General features: G+C 48.1%; 1 protein-coding gene and 1 non-coding gene across 2 annotated transcripts in view; one reads left to right on the forward strand and one right to left on the reverse strand.

The window, feature by feature from the left end:
• The window catches only part of Dusp29 (dual specificity phosphatase 29), a 34,756-nt gene extending 18,141 nt beyond the window's left edge, over nucleotides 1–16,615 (reverse strand). The window contains exons 1-2 of the mRNA XM_004657957.2: nucleotides 16,431–16,615; nucleotides 9,178–9,411 (exon numbers count right to left, since the gene is read on the reverse strand). Of these exons, the coding sequence (XP_004658014.2) occupies nucleotides 9,178–9,377 (200 nt within the window). The 5' untranslated portion in view covers nucleotides 9,378–9,411; nucleotides 16,431–16,615. The remainder of the gene's footprint in view (nucleotides 1–9,177; nucleotides 9,412–16,430) is intronic.
• Nucleotides 5,446–5,552, forward strand: LOC123455923. The gene has a single exon (XR_006634220.1). It is a non-coding gene; the product is annotated as a U6 spliceosomal RNA (small nuclear RNA).
• Nucleotides 16,616–16,815: the final 200 nt, after the last annotated feature.

The following is a 16,815-nucleotide window of genomic DNA, read 5'->3' on the forward strand; positions in this document are numbered from 1 at the left end:
TCTCTGGATAATGGGATTAAGGGAATCTTAATTTTTTTCTTTTGGTCTGTGTTTTGTAAATTTTAGTAATGAGTATGTCATAATATCCATTTGCCATGTGAAATGTGCGCTGTGATTTTATTGATATTATTTCCTTAGTATCCAGGAGAGACTGGTTATTGCAAAGACATGGGGTGGCCTCAGGATTTTTAATTCCTGTTAGAAATCTCTTCCTGCTAGGTGCTTCCTGAGGACTCGGGAGAGAAAGACAGAAAGAAGGAAAATTCCAGGGTAGCCTGGGCGCAAAAGAACAGAATAAGCAAAAACCTCTTCCGCTGTGCTCTACTCCCCAAAACCCCAGGCTTTCGAGGGTGGAGACCAGGGGAAGAAAGCATCCCCCCAGCAGGGCTGTTGCTGAGATGTGATGCTGTCTTAATGATTAGACTTGGCACGTGGCTAGCCGTGCAGAGAACCCTTTCACATTGTTTGAGGCCTCCACTGAGAGGGATTCGTCTAGCTTGAGAAGGCCTAGCCAGCCAGGTGTGGTGGCGCACACCTTTAATCCCAGCACTTGGGAGGCAGACGTGGGAAGATGGCTGTGAGTTCAAGACCACTCAGAGACTAGAGTGAATTCCAGGTCAGCCCTGAGCCAGAGCAAGACTCTACCTTGAAAAACCAAAAAAGAGCCTCAGGCACCTCTCCCTGGCCTCTTGCCCATAATGGGTGCCCAGGTGTGCCTAAGTCAGCTTCAGTAGTTGCAAGTTCAGAGTCCAGGCTTCCCGCGTCTTCTGGGAAACACCCGCCATGCTCACTGTAGCCTTGCAGTGCGGCTGCGCCTCAGCTGGCTGCGCCACAGCCCGGAGAAACAGGCCAAGTGCGAGCTGCGCCTGGGGCCGTGGGGTCCCGGCTCTCCAGAGGCACCAGTGGAAGGCTTCATCTTTCCTTTCTAGTGTCCCCAGCTGCAGGCTCTGGAAGTAATCTCTGGCTTTGTTTTTTTTTCTTCTTTTTTTGAGGTAGGGTCTCACTGTAGCCCAGGCTGACCTGGAATTCACTATATAGTCTCAGGGTGGCCTCGAACTCACAGCGATCCTCTACGTCTGCCTCCAAAGGGCTGGGATTAAAGGTGTGTGCCACCACAACCAGCTAACCTCTGGCTTTTGAGGCTGCTGTCTGGTTGGGGGCAAAACATTTGAATGGGAGCTGGGCAGATGGTCCACTGTGCAAGCATGAGGACTTGGGTTCAGAACCCCAGGGCCCACAAGAAAGCTGAGTGTGGTGGTTCGTGCCTGAAATCCTAGAGACCTGGAGATGGAGAGAGGACAGTCCCTAGGGCTTTACAAACTAGCTTGTTTAGCTGAATGGGTGAGCTCGGGGTTCAGTGAGAGACTGTGTCTCCAAAAATAAGGTGGAGAGCTGGGCATATGGGCCTGCTTAGCATCCACAGAGCCCTGAGTTTGACCCCCGGCACCAGGTAAGCTGGAGGCGGTGACACATGCCTGTAATTCCAGCACTGTGGAAGTAGAGGCAGAGGGCTCAGAAGTTCAGGGTCATCCTCAGCAGTGTGAAACTGGAGGCTAACCTGGGCCACATGAGACCTTATCTCAAAATGAATGAATGAATGAATGACAAATGGAATAATGTGGAAGATGACTGAGGAAGTTACCCAACATCAACCTCTGGCCTCCACACATGAACACAGTACACACATACGCATACCATACACATGTATACATGTTTTAAAAAAAAACAAAGTGGAAAGTAGGAATGGAGGCTGGTGAGATGGCTTAGAAATTAAGGCGCTTGCCTGCAAAGCCCAAGGACTCAGGTTCCATTCCTTAGTACCCATGAAGGGCCAGATGCACAAGCTGGGGGTGCATGCATCTGGAGTTGGTTTGCAGTAGCTGGAGGCCCTGGCGCGCCCATTCTCGATCTGCCTCTCTCTCTCTCTCTCTTAAATAAATGAGAACATGAAAAATGGGGATGGGCAAGGCAGAGACACCTGGAAAGCAAGCTTGGGCTGTGGGTGGTGGGGAGTTGGGCACAGGCATTTGGCCTGGGAAGAATTGGGCTCTTTGGGGAGGCCAAGGTGTTGTTGATGATCCCAGACACCAGGTCTTGGAGGCAACTATGGTGTTAATAAAAGCCAAGCTGCTGAGCTGCCTCTGGCCTCAGCCATTGAAACAGCAGAACAGCTTAAGAGCATCCTGGTGGTGGCTCACAGGGACACCACGCTGTGGAGCTGGAGCAGGAAGGGAGGGTTCTCAATTACCCTGTTTCAGGCCCGGTCTTATCACAGGAGGTCTCCCTGCCTAGGAATTTGCAATCACTTTGACAGTAGCTAGGATATTTCTCTTCCTGCTGACTGTATGAAAAGAAAAAAGATTTTGCTAAGCAAATGAAAGATTGAAGGAGATTAAAGTGAGAATATTTAAATTGCAGAAACTTAGTGCTTTCAAGCATGCTCCAGCGTTTTTTGAAGCACCCATTTAGGGACTGCTGATTGATAAGAGGCTGTGAATTATTCTTATCTCTGAGTCCCTGGCTCTCTGGAGGGCAACACTTGGTTAACCTAATTTGAATCTAATTTAAATGACTTAAGAGTAATAAAACAAGTATGTGCTTGAATCTAATAAAGCCTAATTTTATTTAATAGGACATTTTAAAAGAATTGTATTTTAGAGCTGGATGGGACCTTCGAAATCATCCTTTATTTAACAAATAAAGAAACTGAGTCCCAGAACAATAAACTGTTTTGCCAAAGGCCACACGCAGTGGGAACTTGAACTCTGTGCCAGGGTCTTGCCTCAGAGTTTCTCTGTACCCTGGTTTGAGCCCGTGCTTCCCACTGGGGAAGGCTCAGCCTCCAACAAGTTACGGGAAACGGGTAGAGAAAGAGGAAGACTTCCCCACAGGGACATAGGTGGCCTGTTAACCATGTCCCACCACCTCTCCTGACCCAGCAGACCTTCCTGTCTGTGGTTTCTTCTCAGTTAATCTGTGTTGATGCACAATGGGGCCTTGGGGTTTCTGGATACCCCTCTGGGTGAATTCTGTGGGGATAACCTGGGACGGAGAAAATGCTATAGAAATTCTGAAACTCAAAGGCCCCTAGGGCTTCGACATGGCCCTGCCTCCTTAGGCCTTAAGGTTGTCCCCGGGGCACCTAGAAGGCCAAGAGGTGTTCCTTCCAACATTGCTGGGTTTCCGATAGGACCTCATAGGAGATTTTATTTCGTTTTTTTTGCATGCGTATTTGTATATGTTGTGATTCCCTGTGTGTATGTGTTTGCATATCAATGGGTACATGTGTGTGTGTGTGTGTGTGTGTGTGTGTGTGTGTGTTTGTGTGTTTCTCTGTATGTGAAGGCCAGAAGTTGACTTTGGGTACCATCCTTAACCAGTCTCCACATTATTATTACTTTTTTTTTTTTTGGCTTTTTGAGGTAGGGTCTTACTCTAACCAGGCTGACCTGGAATTCACTGTGTCATCTCAGGCTGGCCTTGAGCTCAGGGTGATCCTCCGACCTCGACCTCGACCTCTACCTCCTGAATGCTGGGATTGAAGGCGTGCGCCACCACGCCCGGCCTTCTCCACCTTATTTCATTGAGCCAAGGTCTTGCCAATTTGGCTAGTCTAGTTAGTCAGCTTGCCCTGGGGAATCTCGTGTCTCTGCTACTCAAGGGCTGGGATTACAGGTGCACCCCCATGCCTGCCCAGCTTCTATTTGGGTGCTGAGAATGTGAACGCTCATGCTTGCACAGCAAGTTCTTAACCAACGGCGCTGTCTCCCCAGCCCGCGGGGGAGAAACTTGATCCAAGCCGCCCTGAGGACCCAAGGGCTCTCTGTGACAAAACTAGTGCTTCTTCTTCACCCACACCATGAGTGTGATGTCTAGAACCCGCCTCATCTTGCAGTTCACACTTGAGTGTGCCGGGCACTGTGTTAAGCTCTGTTAGGTGTGAATCATGAAACCCTAAATTTCTTAGATGAAGAAATGGCTGCTCCGAGAGCTTGTTGACTTGGCCGAAGCTAGTCTTTGGTACAGACCATCCCACCTGTCTCCCTATGGCCGTGAGGAAAAGGGAGGAGAGAGAATGAGCATCAACTTGGAGCTAGGCCTGGTCCCCAGCAGGTCCCACATGCCACTGGCTCAGGCTCAGAACAGATGGTGACCTGGGTTGCCGAGGACACCCACGCTTTCCTCTGGGTCCACCAGCCTTCACTTCCAGAGCCCAGCGCGTGGCTTTCAAAACTCTCAGGCGCTTCGTGGGAAAAGAAAAATGCAACTTAAACACAAATATTAACTTAAAACTGATGCTTTGTGCCTGGTTACCTAGCTCTGGGCTTTCCATTGCTTTGGGCCACACCACCAAAGGGACCAAGAAACCCAGGCGAGGTGGCCTTGTCTGCTCGTGGCCCAGGTTATAAATAACCCCTCCTAGGTGAACTGGCAGTGGAACCGGCAGCGTTTTCTGCAAGCTTCTGCGAGCCTCTTGTGCCTTGTTAAGTGGGTGTCACAGGAGGGAGTCCCAAGCCAAGATCAGGGAAAAGCGAGAGACTTAGGCTTAAGAGACACTTGACCTTGGAGCTTTTCCTGTGTGTGTGTGTGTGTGTGTGTGTGTGTGTGTGTGTGTGTGTTTCTGGGGCTTGTCTGGGCGGAGCTGGTTTGAACTGAAAGGGCAGTGACATTTTCTTGGTTGAAAGAAGCAAGGTCAAAGGTCAAGGTAGCAAACTCTGTCATTGTTTGGCCCTCTCTTAAGCAGAGCATGTTCATGCTTCAGAGTCCTGCCCAGTGACTTCCTGACCTACCTTTCTGAGTTTTCCCGTAAGTAGCAACAATTGTGATGACATTTACACGTGTCTATTACTTTTATCATTTCCGCATGCTTTATTTCTTAGATGCTTCCCAGAGCTAGTCTAAAAGATCACGTCCACTTACACCTTTCCGAGTGACCTTGTGGTACGTTGTCTTGCCACTTGTAATATTTGCTGTCCCTCTCAAGGAGTATGTTATACTTCCCTAACCACATCATCACATGGAGTTGTTGGTCCATTAAAATGTGGGTAAAGGGCTGGAAAGATGGCTTAGCGGTTAAGGCACATGCCTGCAAAGGCCAGGGATCTAGGTTCGATTCTCCAGGTCCCACGTAAGCCAGATGCACATGGTGGCCCATGACTCTGGAGTTCGTTTGCAGGGGCTAGAGATCCTGGTGTGCCCATTCTCTCTCTCTCCCCCCTTCTCTCTGTCTCTAATAAATAAATACAAATAAATCTTTTCTTGGTTGAAAAAAAAGCCAGACACACAATGTGACTCAAGTGTTCAAGGTGGCACATGCGCACAAAGTGGTGGAGGCGTCTGCAGCTAGTCACAGTGGCTGGAGGCTCCGGTGCACCAATTCTCTCTCTCTCACTCACACACACACGTTAAAAAAACAAAAAAGGCCAGTCTGTTGGGCTTGCTGAAGTGCTCGCTTTGGCAGCACATATACTAAAATTGGAACGATACAGAGAAGATTAGCATGGCCCCTGAGCAAGGATGACATGCAAATTCGTGAAGCATTCCTTATTTTTGGAGCAGGCCCCCGTCCCTCACATTCCTCAGTTTTGTAACAAGATCCTACCAATAAAAAAGTGTTTTTTTAGCCAGGGGTGGTGGTGCACACCTTTAAACCCAGCACCTGGGAGGCAGAAGCAGGAGGATCACTGAGTTCAAAGTCACCCTGAGAGTACATCATGCATTCCAGGTCAGCCTGAGCTAGAGTGAGACCCTACCTCGAAAAACAACAAGTGTTTTGTTTTTGTTTTTTTGAGGTAGAGTCTCACTCTGGTCCAGGCTGACCTGGAATTAACTATGTCGTCTCAGGGTGGCCTCGAACTCACGGTGATCCTCCCACATCTGCCTCCCAAGTGCTGGGATTAAAGGCATGTGCCACCATACCCAGCGAAAAACATGAAAATTTTAATAAAATTTGTTTGGGAGCTAAAGAGACAGCCCAACAGTTAAGGCACTTGCCTACAAAGCCTAACAACCTGAGTTCTATTCCCCAGTGCCCACATAGAGCCAGATGCACAATGAGGCATACATCTGGAGTTCATTTGTAGTAACTGGAGGCCCTGATGCACCTATTCTGTCTCTCTTCTCTCTTTTTCTGCTTGCAGATAAATAAATTATCTTATTTTTTGGGTTTTCAAGGTAGGGTCTCACTTTAGCCCAGGCTGACCTGGAATTCACTCTGTAGTCTCAGGGTGGCCTCAAACACATGGCGATCCTCCTACCTCTGCCTCCTGAGTGCTGAGACTAAAGGCGTGTGCCACCACACCCGGCTCAATAAAATTATTTTTAAGGACTGGAGAGATTGCTTAGAGATTAAGGGACTTGCTTATAATGCCTACTGACCCGTGTTTGATTTCCCAGTAGCCACATAAAGCCAAACACCCAGGGGCGCATGCATCTGGAGTTTGTTTGCAGTAGTACAGGCCCTTGTGCACCCATTCTTTCTCTCTCTCTGTCTCTGTTCTATCTTACTCTACTTGCAAATAAGTAAAAAAATATTAATTTTATTTAATTAATTTATTTTTTTAGGGTTTCACTCTAGCTCAGGCCAACCTGAAATTCACTATGTAGTCTCAGGGTGGCCTTGAACTCATGGCGGTCTTCCTACCTCTGCCTCCTGAGTGTTGGGATTAAAGGCGTGCGCCACTACACCCGGCTTATTTTAAAAATTTTAAGTGAGCAAAAATGGTACGCGCTAGCTAGTTGCGGCGGCATACATGCCAGCATTTGGGAGGTGATGTAGGAAGGGTCAGGAGTGGAGGCCAGCCTGAGCTATATAGTAAGACACGGTTGCAATGAAACAGAACATGGCGTATATCACATCTATGGCAAGTTATGGTTGACCAAGGTTCTCTTTCTACTGTGAGAGAGGAAACTGTCCCATCGGCCTGGGTTCTGGATTCAAGTGGCCGTGGAGCATGGTCAGAGCCAGAGCACTGGGGACTGTGTAACATGAGTGAAAAGTAAGCTGCCATCCCTCCAGCCCAAATACATGTATATGTATATATGTATATAGTTTATTTTTATTTATTTATTTGAGAGGGACAGACAGAAAAAGAAAGAGGCAAATAGAGAGAATGGGCGCGCCAGGGCCTCCAGCCACTGCAAACAAACTCCAGACGCAGGCGCCCCTTGTGCATCTGGCTAACGTGGATCCTGGGGAATTGAGCCTCGAACCAGGGTCCTTAGGCTTCACAGGCAAGCGCTTAACTACTAAGCCATCTCTCCAGCCCCCAAGTATATTTTATTTACTTAGTCATTTTTGGGCTTTTTCAAGGCAGGGTCTCATTGTAGCCCAGGCTGACCTGGAAATCACTCTGCAGCTCCAGGCTGGCCTCGAACTCACAGCACCTCCCAGGTGCTGAGATTAAAGGTGGGCGCCACCACGCCCAGCACGGTCAGGTATCTTGCTTGATTACCCTCTGCCTTACTGAGCAGGGTCTGTCGCTGAACCTAGAGTGCTACAGTTCGGCCAGACTAGTAAAGCCCCAGGATTTCTTGTCTCCGCTTCTCCAGTGCTGGGACTACAGGTGTGTAGTAGCCTGCTTGCCGTTTTTACATGGGCTCTGGGCATCCAAACTCAGGTCCTCATGCTTGGATGACAAGCACTTTACACACTGAGCCATCTCCATGGTCTTTATTTTTTTTTTTTTGAGGTAGGGTCTCACTCTAGCTCAGGCTGGTGTGGAATTTACTATGCAGTCTCAGGGTGGCCTTGAACTCATGGCGATCCTCCTGCCTCTCTGCCTCCCGAGTGCTGGGATTAAAGGCATGTGATACCACCCCCAGTCACAGTTTTTTTTTTTTTTAAGTTTTGTTTGCTTTTTTTGTTTTTAAATATATTTTATTTACTTATTTGAGAGAAAGAAAGAGGCAGAGAGAGGGAGAGAATGGGTGCCCCAGGGCCTCCAGACATTGCAAATTAACTGCAGATGCATGTGCCAGTACATGCATGTGGCTTACGTGGGTCCTGAAGAATCGAACTGGGATCCTTTGGCTTTGCAGGCAAATGCTTTAACCGCTAAGCCATCTCTCTAGCTCCAGTTTTTTAAATATATATTTTATTTATTTGAGAGGGAGGGAGAGAAGCAGACAGAGACAGAGAAAGAGAAAAAAAAAATGAATAGGTACACCAAGGCCTCTAACCACTGTAAACAAACTCCAGATGCATGAGCCACCTTGTGCATCTGGCTTACATGGGTACTGGGGAATCAAACCTAGGCTTATGTAGGCAAGGCACCTTAACTGCTGAGCCATCTCTCCAGCCCGCCCCATCCTCAGTCTTATCTCTAGGATGTTTAATGCTTGGGTGTGTGTGGTGCAGTGTATGATGTGATGTGTGTAGGGTATGCACACATTGTGTTCATGTGTGTGGAGACCCCTCCTCTTTCCACATGTCTACTCCCTTGAGTAGGTGCTCCCTTGATTTGGAGTTTCTTACTCAACCTACAGGTACTTTTTTTTTTTTTTTTTTTGGTATGTTGTCTCTGTTCTCCCCCATCAGCAAACCCTAGCAACTGTCCAGTCTCTGCCCCACTCTGGATTGGGGGTTACACACATGTGTGGCCATGCCCAGCTGTTTATGTGGTGCTGGAGAATCGAACTCAGGCACTTTAGGCCCTCATGCTTATGCAGCAAGCACTCTTAATCACTGAGCCATTTCTGTAGTCCCTGTCTGTAGTTTTTTTTTTTTTTAATTTGTTTATTTGAGAGAGAGAGGCAGATAGAGGGAGAGAGAGAGAGAGTGAGAGAAGGAGAGAGAGAGAGACAGAGAGACAGAAAGAGAGATTAGGCAGGCCAGGGCCTCTAGCCACTGCAAATGAACTCCAGAAGCATGCGCCCCCTTGTGCATCTGGCTGACGTGGGTTCTGGGGAATGGAACCTGGGAAGGAAGCCAGACCCTGAGGACAGTGGCACAGACCCTGAGTCTCTGATGGCTCTGCAGTCACCGTGCCAGCCTAGCTCACCTTCCTCTGGACTTCACATGCAAGAGAAAAAATGGCCTCTGTCTTAATTAAGCCACTTTCCTGAGTTCTTTGTACAGTGCAGACGAGCTCAGCCCGAACTCATGGAGCTCTCAAGGGACAACTACATGAAGGGCAAAGCTTGGGGCGCAGGGGGACCCGGGAGCAGGGCACTCACTCATCGCCGATGTGGAGCCTGGGCCAGACCTCGTTGACGTGGGTGTACTGGGGGCTGCCCTTCCAGAAGAGCCGCTCGAGCTCGAAGGCTCCAGGGGTACAGTAGTCCTCGTCCTCCCCTTCCCCTGCCGCCTGGAAGGACAGACTCTTGGCACACGGGTAGGCACTCTTGAGGCTCGTCTTTGTGTTTCCTGATGTCATTTTGGAGACGCGGGATTTTCTTTTGTTTCTGCAGCTGGTCATGACAAAAGGTCAGGATGGGGGTTAGCAGGGAATGGGTGACACAAAAAATGCAGGAGGAAGCCGAGCTGAAATATGGCTGGTGTGTCCCTGGCCTGCTATGTCCCCCTTGCCCATGCCAGGCCACACAGGTAGGTGACGAAGGCCCGGATGGCAGTTATATGACATCTCCCAACATTCCAATGTTCCCAGAGCAGAAGTGCCAGGGGATTGAGGTAAACCTGTGGTAGACCCAAGACCAGCTTTGAGACTCAGAAATCCTCCAAGGCTGCCAGTGTCTCCCCAGCTTTCTTTTTTATTCTACCCTTTCTTTGATGCCTACTTTTTCCTTTATTTTACCGAAACTTCTAGTTTGGGCTACTTTGAACCTGTGTAGGGATGCTCAGAAGTTCCCGGATTTGCTGGCCTCTGGCTGTCACCATCCGCAGGGAGCAGTTGACCAGCAGAAAGGGCATGTGGCTGAGCAGCTCTGGCCGGGTCTGGACAGCCAGGCCTCTGAAGCCTTGGGGTGGAAGGAAGGTTGACCATGTGACAGGTCAGCTAGACTTGTTGGGACAGTGGAAGTCATGTTTGCAACGCTCACTCTGGAAGGCTGGCTGTTGCTACATTCCCTTGCTGGGGAGTCAAAGAGATGTCTCAGCGAGAAAGCTGAGTCTGCAGACTGAACAACGTATCAGGAGAGTCGGCCAGGCTCTGCTAGTGGAATGTGGAAGAAGAGTTCCCATTGTCCCCACGGAAATGCATTTACCGTGGAATTGGGCAGCATGTGTTCTCTGAGCAAGGAAATGATACGTCCTATCGTCAGATAGCCTGGGACAGGAGTCTGTACCTGGGCTCTGAGTCTGGAGGGAAGGGGAAGCTAGAAGGGACCAAGAAGCATGGAAGTGTGTGGTGGACAGGGAATGTTAGTGATTCTCCAAGTAATACTCAAACCCACAGATTCAACCAACCAATGATCTACAATACTTAAAAAAAAAAATAGTGTCTTAGCCAGGCGTGGTGGCACACTCCTTTAATCCCAGCACTCTGGAGGCAGAGGTAGGAGGACCGCCGTGAGTTCGAAGCCAGCCTGAGACTACGTAGTGAATTCCAGGTCAGCCTGGGCTAGAGTGAGACCCTACCTCGAAAAAACAAAACAAAAAAAAAAAAAAGTTTTTTCTCAACATTCCTCCTTCTTTGACATTATTTTCTAATCAACACAATATATCATAGTGTATACATTGCATTAGATATTAAACATAATCTGGAGCCGGGCATGGTGGCACATGCCTTTAGTCCTAGCCCTCTGGTGGCAGCGGTAGGAGAACCGCTGTGAGTTCAAGGCCAGCCTGAGACTCCATAGTGAATTCCAGGTCAGCCTGGGCTAGAGTGAGACCCTACCTCGAACCCCCCCACACAAAAAAAGTAATCTAGAGATGATTGAAAGCATATGGCAGGGCATGTGTAGCCTGTATTCAAATACTGTCATTTCACAGACGGGACTTGAGCATCTAGGGACTTTGGTACTTCAGGGGTCTTAGAACCAACCCACCATGGATGCTGAGGGAGGAGTGAACTTACATAGCATTTGTTTTGTGTCAGGCACTGTTCCAATCTCTTTACAGCTATGAACTTGTCTGATCTTAACATTACGAGGTGGGCTCTGTTATGAGCCCCCTTTTACAGATGAGGCAAATTGTAAGTTGAAGGTGTTTGAAGCACGTGGCCTTAGGAGGGTGATGGAGGATACAGGGTAATGAAGGACAGGCCAGAGATCTGAAGAATGTAAGAAAGGCTGGCAGCGTCAGAGGATCAAAGGCCACTCAGTACAGCTTGAAAAGACTCGCACTTATCAAAAACAGTGCAGTTCAAACATGCATAATAAAAACAACAGCAGATTGAAACACATGAATGGTAACGTTACTTAAAACAGTTATGCACTGTTACAAGGATCTAGGGAGTCACTCCAGTTTTTTGAAGACAGATAAAGGGAATATAGCAATCTACCATTTCCTTCTTTCTTCCTTTCTCTTTTTTCCTTCTTTCTTCCTTCTTTTTTTTTTTTTTTGAGGTAGGGTCTCACTCTAGCTCAGGGTGACCTGGATCTCATTCTGTATTCTCAGGGTGGCCTAGAACTCATGGTGATCCTCCTGTCTCTGCCTCCCAAGTGCTTGGATTAAAGGTGTATGCCACCACGCTCGGTTCTTTTTGTTTGTTTCTGAGGCAGGATCTCACTGCAGTTCAGAGTGACACTTGGCTTTTCCTTTCCTTTAAAAAATTTTTAATCTATATGCAAGGAGAGAGAGAATGAACATACTAGGGCCTCTTGCCACTGCAAATGAATTCGACTCATGTGCCATTTCATGCATTTGGCTCTATGTGGGTACTGAGGAATTGAACCCAGGCCATAAGGCTTTGCAAGCAAGTACCTTTAACCACTGAGCCATTCCTCCATCCCTCCTTCCCTTTTTGAGATAGGGTCTTGGTCTTGTTATGTAGCCCGGATCGGCTTTGAACTCCCAGTGATCATCCTGCAGTCTCCCAAGTGCTGGGGTCACAGGCATGTGCCATGCTCAGTTACTGTTGCTCTGGGTAGCAGAGGGAAACGTCCTCTTTGACACGGTAGTTAAGGTGATAATACAAGAAACCATGCACCATGTTCTAGCAGCTGATGAGCTGTTGGCTTCAAGGCGCCGAGCATTGATTGCTGACAATGTCAGAATGAAAGGGGATGGTGGACGTTCCCTGACTTCTGACAGAACACACTGCCACCATGAAAGTGGCCTCAGCCAAACAAAACCTGGATCTCAGCAGAGTCCTCAGAATCTAGATCTGATAGGGAGTTTACAGACAATTAGATTATGCCTTTGGGACTTTATCTTTTTAGAAATGCATACTAAGGCTGCAGAGATGGCTTAGCAGATAAGGTGTTTGCCTGCAAGGCCAAAGGACCCAGGTTCAAGTCCCCAGGACCCACATAAGCCAGATGCACAAGGTGGTGCATGCATCTGGAGTTCATTTGCAACAGCTGAAGGCCCTGATGCGCCCATTCTTTCTCTTTCTCTCTGCCTCTTTCTCTCTCTCTCTCAACTAAATAAATAAATAAAAATTTAAAATAAACACATACTAAAATAGTCACAGATAAAATGTGAATTGTGGGCTCGAGAGATGGTTCAGTGGTTAGGGCACTTGCCTACAAAGCCTAAGGACTCAGGTTCAGTTCCCCAGTACCCACATGAAGCCAGATGCACAAGATGGCGCATGCATCTGGAGTTCATTTATAACAGCTAGAGGCCCTGGTGTGCCCATTCTCTCTCTCCCCTTGCAAATGATTAAATAAATACTGAAAAAAATGTGAATGGTGTCAAAAACAATAGAGTCAAGAAAACGCAGCGATATAGTGTTGAAGGGTGGGACAGAGCACTGATTGATGGGGTGCGTGTGAGGCAGCACTGGCTGAAGGTGGGGGGCTGGATGTTGCTGCTATGGAGCCACTGCTTTCTCTGTGTATGTGTTTGAAATTCCCCGTGATACTATTTTAAAATTAAACACTGGGCATAGTGGTGTCCACCTGTATTCCCAGGTATTCTGGAAGACTAAATCAACTAGGACGAGTTCAGAGTAAGAAGCAAAATAAGAAAAAGAGAAATTGAAAGGAGGACTGGAAAGATGGCTTAGCGGTTCAAAGGACCCAGGTTCTTTTCCCCAGGACCCACATTAGCCAGATGCACAAGGGGGCGCACATGTCTGGAGTTCGTTTACAGTGGCTGGAGGCCCTGGTGTGCCCATTCTCTCTCTCTCTCCCTCTTCCTCTGTTAAATAAGTAAAAATAAAATATATTTTTTTTAATAAAAAGATGGCTTAGCAGTTAAGTCACTTGCCTGCAAAGCCAAAGGACCCATGTTTGATTCCCCAGGACCCACGTAAGCCACATGCCCAAGATGGCACATGTGTCTGAGGTTCGTTTGCAGCAACTGGAGGCCCTAGCATAACCATCTCTCTGTGTATGTCTGCCTCTCTCTCACACAAATAAATAAATAAAAATTTTTAAAAAGGAGAGAAATTGAACTTAACACAGAAAGTAAACATGAAATTTAATTTTTTTTAAAGGAAAGGAGCTGGGCATGGTGGTACATGCCTTTAATTCAGTACTCAGGAGGCCGAGTTAGGGTGAGCACTGTGAGTTCAAGGCCAACCTGGAACTCCAGAGCAAGATCCAGGTCAGTCTGAGCTAGAGTGAGACTCTACCTCAAAAAAAACTTAAAAAAAAAGGAAAGGAAAGGAGTCAGTCATAGTAGTGCACACCTTTGTTGGTTTAAATTTTTTAAAATTTATTTATTTGGGAGAGAGAGAGTGAGAAAGAGGCAGATAGAATGGGCGCAGCAGGGCCTTCCGCTGCTGCAGGTGAACTCCAGATGCATGCACCACCTCGTGCATCTGGTTGACGTGGGTCCTGGGGAATCGAACCTGGGTCCTTTGGCCTTTCAGGCAAGCGCCTTAACCTCCAAGCCATCTCTCCAGCCCATGGTGCACACCTTTAATCCCAGCACTTGCGAGGCTAAGGTAGGAAGGTCAATATGAGTTCAAGGCCAGCCTGGGCTGCAGGGTGAGTTCCAGGTTTTCGTGGGCTAATGAGACCCTGCTTCAAAATAAAAAGAAAGGAACTGGAGAGATGGCTTAGCTGTTAAGGCACTTGCCTGCAAAGCCAAATGACCCCGGTTTCCACTTGAGCCAGATGCACAAGGTAGAACATGTGTGTGGAATTTGTTTACAGCAGCTGGAGGCCCTGGTACACCCATTCTCTCTATTTGCCCTCTTCTCTCTCTTTCTCTCAAATAAATAAATAAATAAGTAATATATGTGTGTGTATGTGTGTGTGTGTGTGTGTGTATGTATATATATATATACATACATATATATATACATACATACATATATATATATATATATATATATGAAGAAAATAAGGGGCTAGAGAGATGGCTTAGCAGTTAAGGCTCTTGCCTGCACAGCCAAAGGACCTAGATGCAATTCCCCAGGACCCACGAAAGCCAGATGCACAAGGTAGCACATGTGTCTAGAGTTTGATTGTAGCAGCTGAAGGCCCTGGCATGCCCATTTCTCTCTCTCTCTCTTTCTCTGCTTCTTTCGCTCTCTCTCAAATAAATAAATAAAATAAAAAGGGGGCTGGAGAGATGTCTTAACAGGTAAGGCACTTGCCAGGTTCAATTCCCCAGTACCCACATAAGCCAGATGCACAAGGGGGCATAGGCATCTGGAGTTCGTTTGCAGTGGCTAGAGGCCCTGGTGCACCCATTCTCTGTATATCTGTCTCCTCCCTCTCTCTCTCTCTCTCTCAATCTCTCTTTTTGCTTACAAATAAATAAATAAATAAAATAAAAGTTAAAATATAAAGTAAAAAGGGAAAAAATAAGAAAGGAAAGGAGAGGAGAGGACAGGACAGGAGAGAAGAGAGGAGAGGGGGAGGAGAGAAAAAAAGAAAGGACTGAAACCATGGCTTTGGGAAATTTGATTCTCTTAAGTCCACAGCAGGTACGTCAAAGGGTCTCCAGCTAGCAGTGTATGTCTGGGGATGACGGGAAGCCAAGCTCTGTGACTTCTTCCTCATACTATCCTGTTTCCTACGGGGCAGTGCAGAGCACAGGAAACTCTTCTTTGGAACCTCTCCAAGCATGGTGTAAAGACCGCCTCCATTAGAGTCATCTGAACTGGCTAAAAGTACAGGGTCCTGGTTGCATACTGGGCAGGGGCCTGGGAGTCGGAGTCATCTGCTCACTAAAAGATGATACTAACAGCTGGGTGTGGTGGCACACGCCTTTAATCCCAACACTTGGGAGGCAGAGGTAGGAGGATCGCCGTGAGTTTGAGGCCACCCTGAGACTCCATAGTGAATTCCAGGTCAGCCTGGGCTAGAGTGAGACCCTACCTCGAAAAACAAAATAAATAAATAAATAAATAAAAATAAAAGATGATACTAATTGGCCAGCATGTGGCTAAAGAGTGAGGGAGCTGCTGAGTCAAGGGAAGGGTAGTGAGGGGCTCGGAGGGCCTCCCATCTTCTCACTGAGGTGATACTAGGACCCTGGTCCCAGATGCAGGTACAGGCCTAAGAGGAGAGAGTACTGAGCCACCCTGCTTCCTGGCCAGCTCCTTGGTGTCCTGTATATCTATATGGTATGTCTGGAGCCTTGGAGGTTCTCAAGCAGTATTTGTTGAATGAGGGAATGGCTTAGTGAATGGATAGGCTCAGGGGCGTCAGTGAATAAACGGCTATGGAGGAATGAATGAATAAGGCCTGTGAGGCTCTGTTAGGGATTCAGACAGAGCTATGGAAACAAGCGTGAGGCTCTGGGTGATCTGAGACTGGGTGCGGGGGAGGCAAGTGCAGAATACAGGGTGTTTGGTCTGGCCTGAACTTGACCTGGGATCTGCCTGCTGGGGTTTCCAGGTATGGATGGGGAGGGCAGGTATTTCAAAGGATGGCTAAAGCTCCTCACAGGAACCAGCGCAGACACACCACCACCGCCAGTCTCCTAAGCGCATAGTTTCAACTTTCCTTGCCCACAGCAGCCTTAATTCCAAAGAACTCGAAGCTTGGCCCATCATGGCATTCGGTTTTCATGTTTCAAAGTGAATAGAAGCTGTACACTGTGTTTATGTTCTTGTGAGCCCTGCTTGTCACTGAAGGAGACTCGGGAGCAGGTGATTTTAGGGAGACGCTGGGGACGGTCCCATGGAGGAACCTCTGTCTGACTCCTTTGATTACCGGAGCCGATCTCACCCTTGGTGCAGCACTTCCCCCCTCATTAGGCCGTGGAGGGGACCATCCCAGCCCCACCTCTGTGCTGAAAGCCTCGCCTGCATTTCCAGACAGAAAAGGAAGTGGTGTGGTCTACCCAGAGCAGCTTGGCACGCAGAGGGGGCTCTGGGTTGTATTATCCTCCAGCGTGCACATTTGGTGGGGGTGGGCTGGGGGGAGAGAACAAAGCACGGAGCTGCCCAGAAACCACAGACCTGACATCTTTCCAAATCCCGACGGCGGCTTGTGCATCCCTCTCTGCATGGCTCCCAAATCCCTCATTCTCTGAGAGGCCAGGAGAGTCCGTTTTCCAGATCCCAGCCAGAAGAGAAGGGGAAGACGAGTCTGTTCTGTTTGGTTTCCATAGATTCGACCCAGAGATTAACTGCCAAGGTCTCCATGACACATACAATATCCATCACAGGCTAAATGTCATAATGAGAGCTGGGCAAGCTGTCAAGCCAAGCTTCCAGGTTCCTGTTACAGCTTCATGCCTGCATACTCGGGACCTGGGAAATCAAATGCCAGCTCTGAAGGCCTCTTGGTCTGGGTGAGCCTCCTCCTCAAAGGCACTGAGCCAACGCAGGCTCTTTCCCAGAG

Source organism: Jaculus jaculus, chromosome 18, assembly GCF_020740685.1.
Source record: "Jaculus jaculus isolate mJacJac1 chromosome 18, mJacJac1.mat.Y.cur, whole genome shotgun sequence".
Lineage (NCBI taxonomy): Eukaryota > Metazoa > Chordata > Mammalia > Rodentia > Dipodidae > Jaculus > Jaculus jaculus.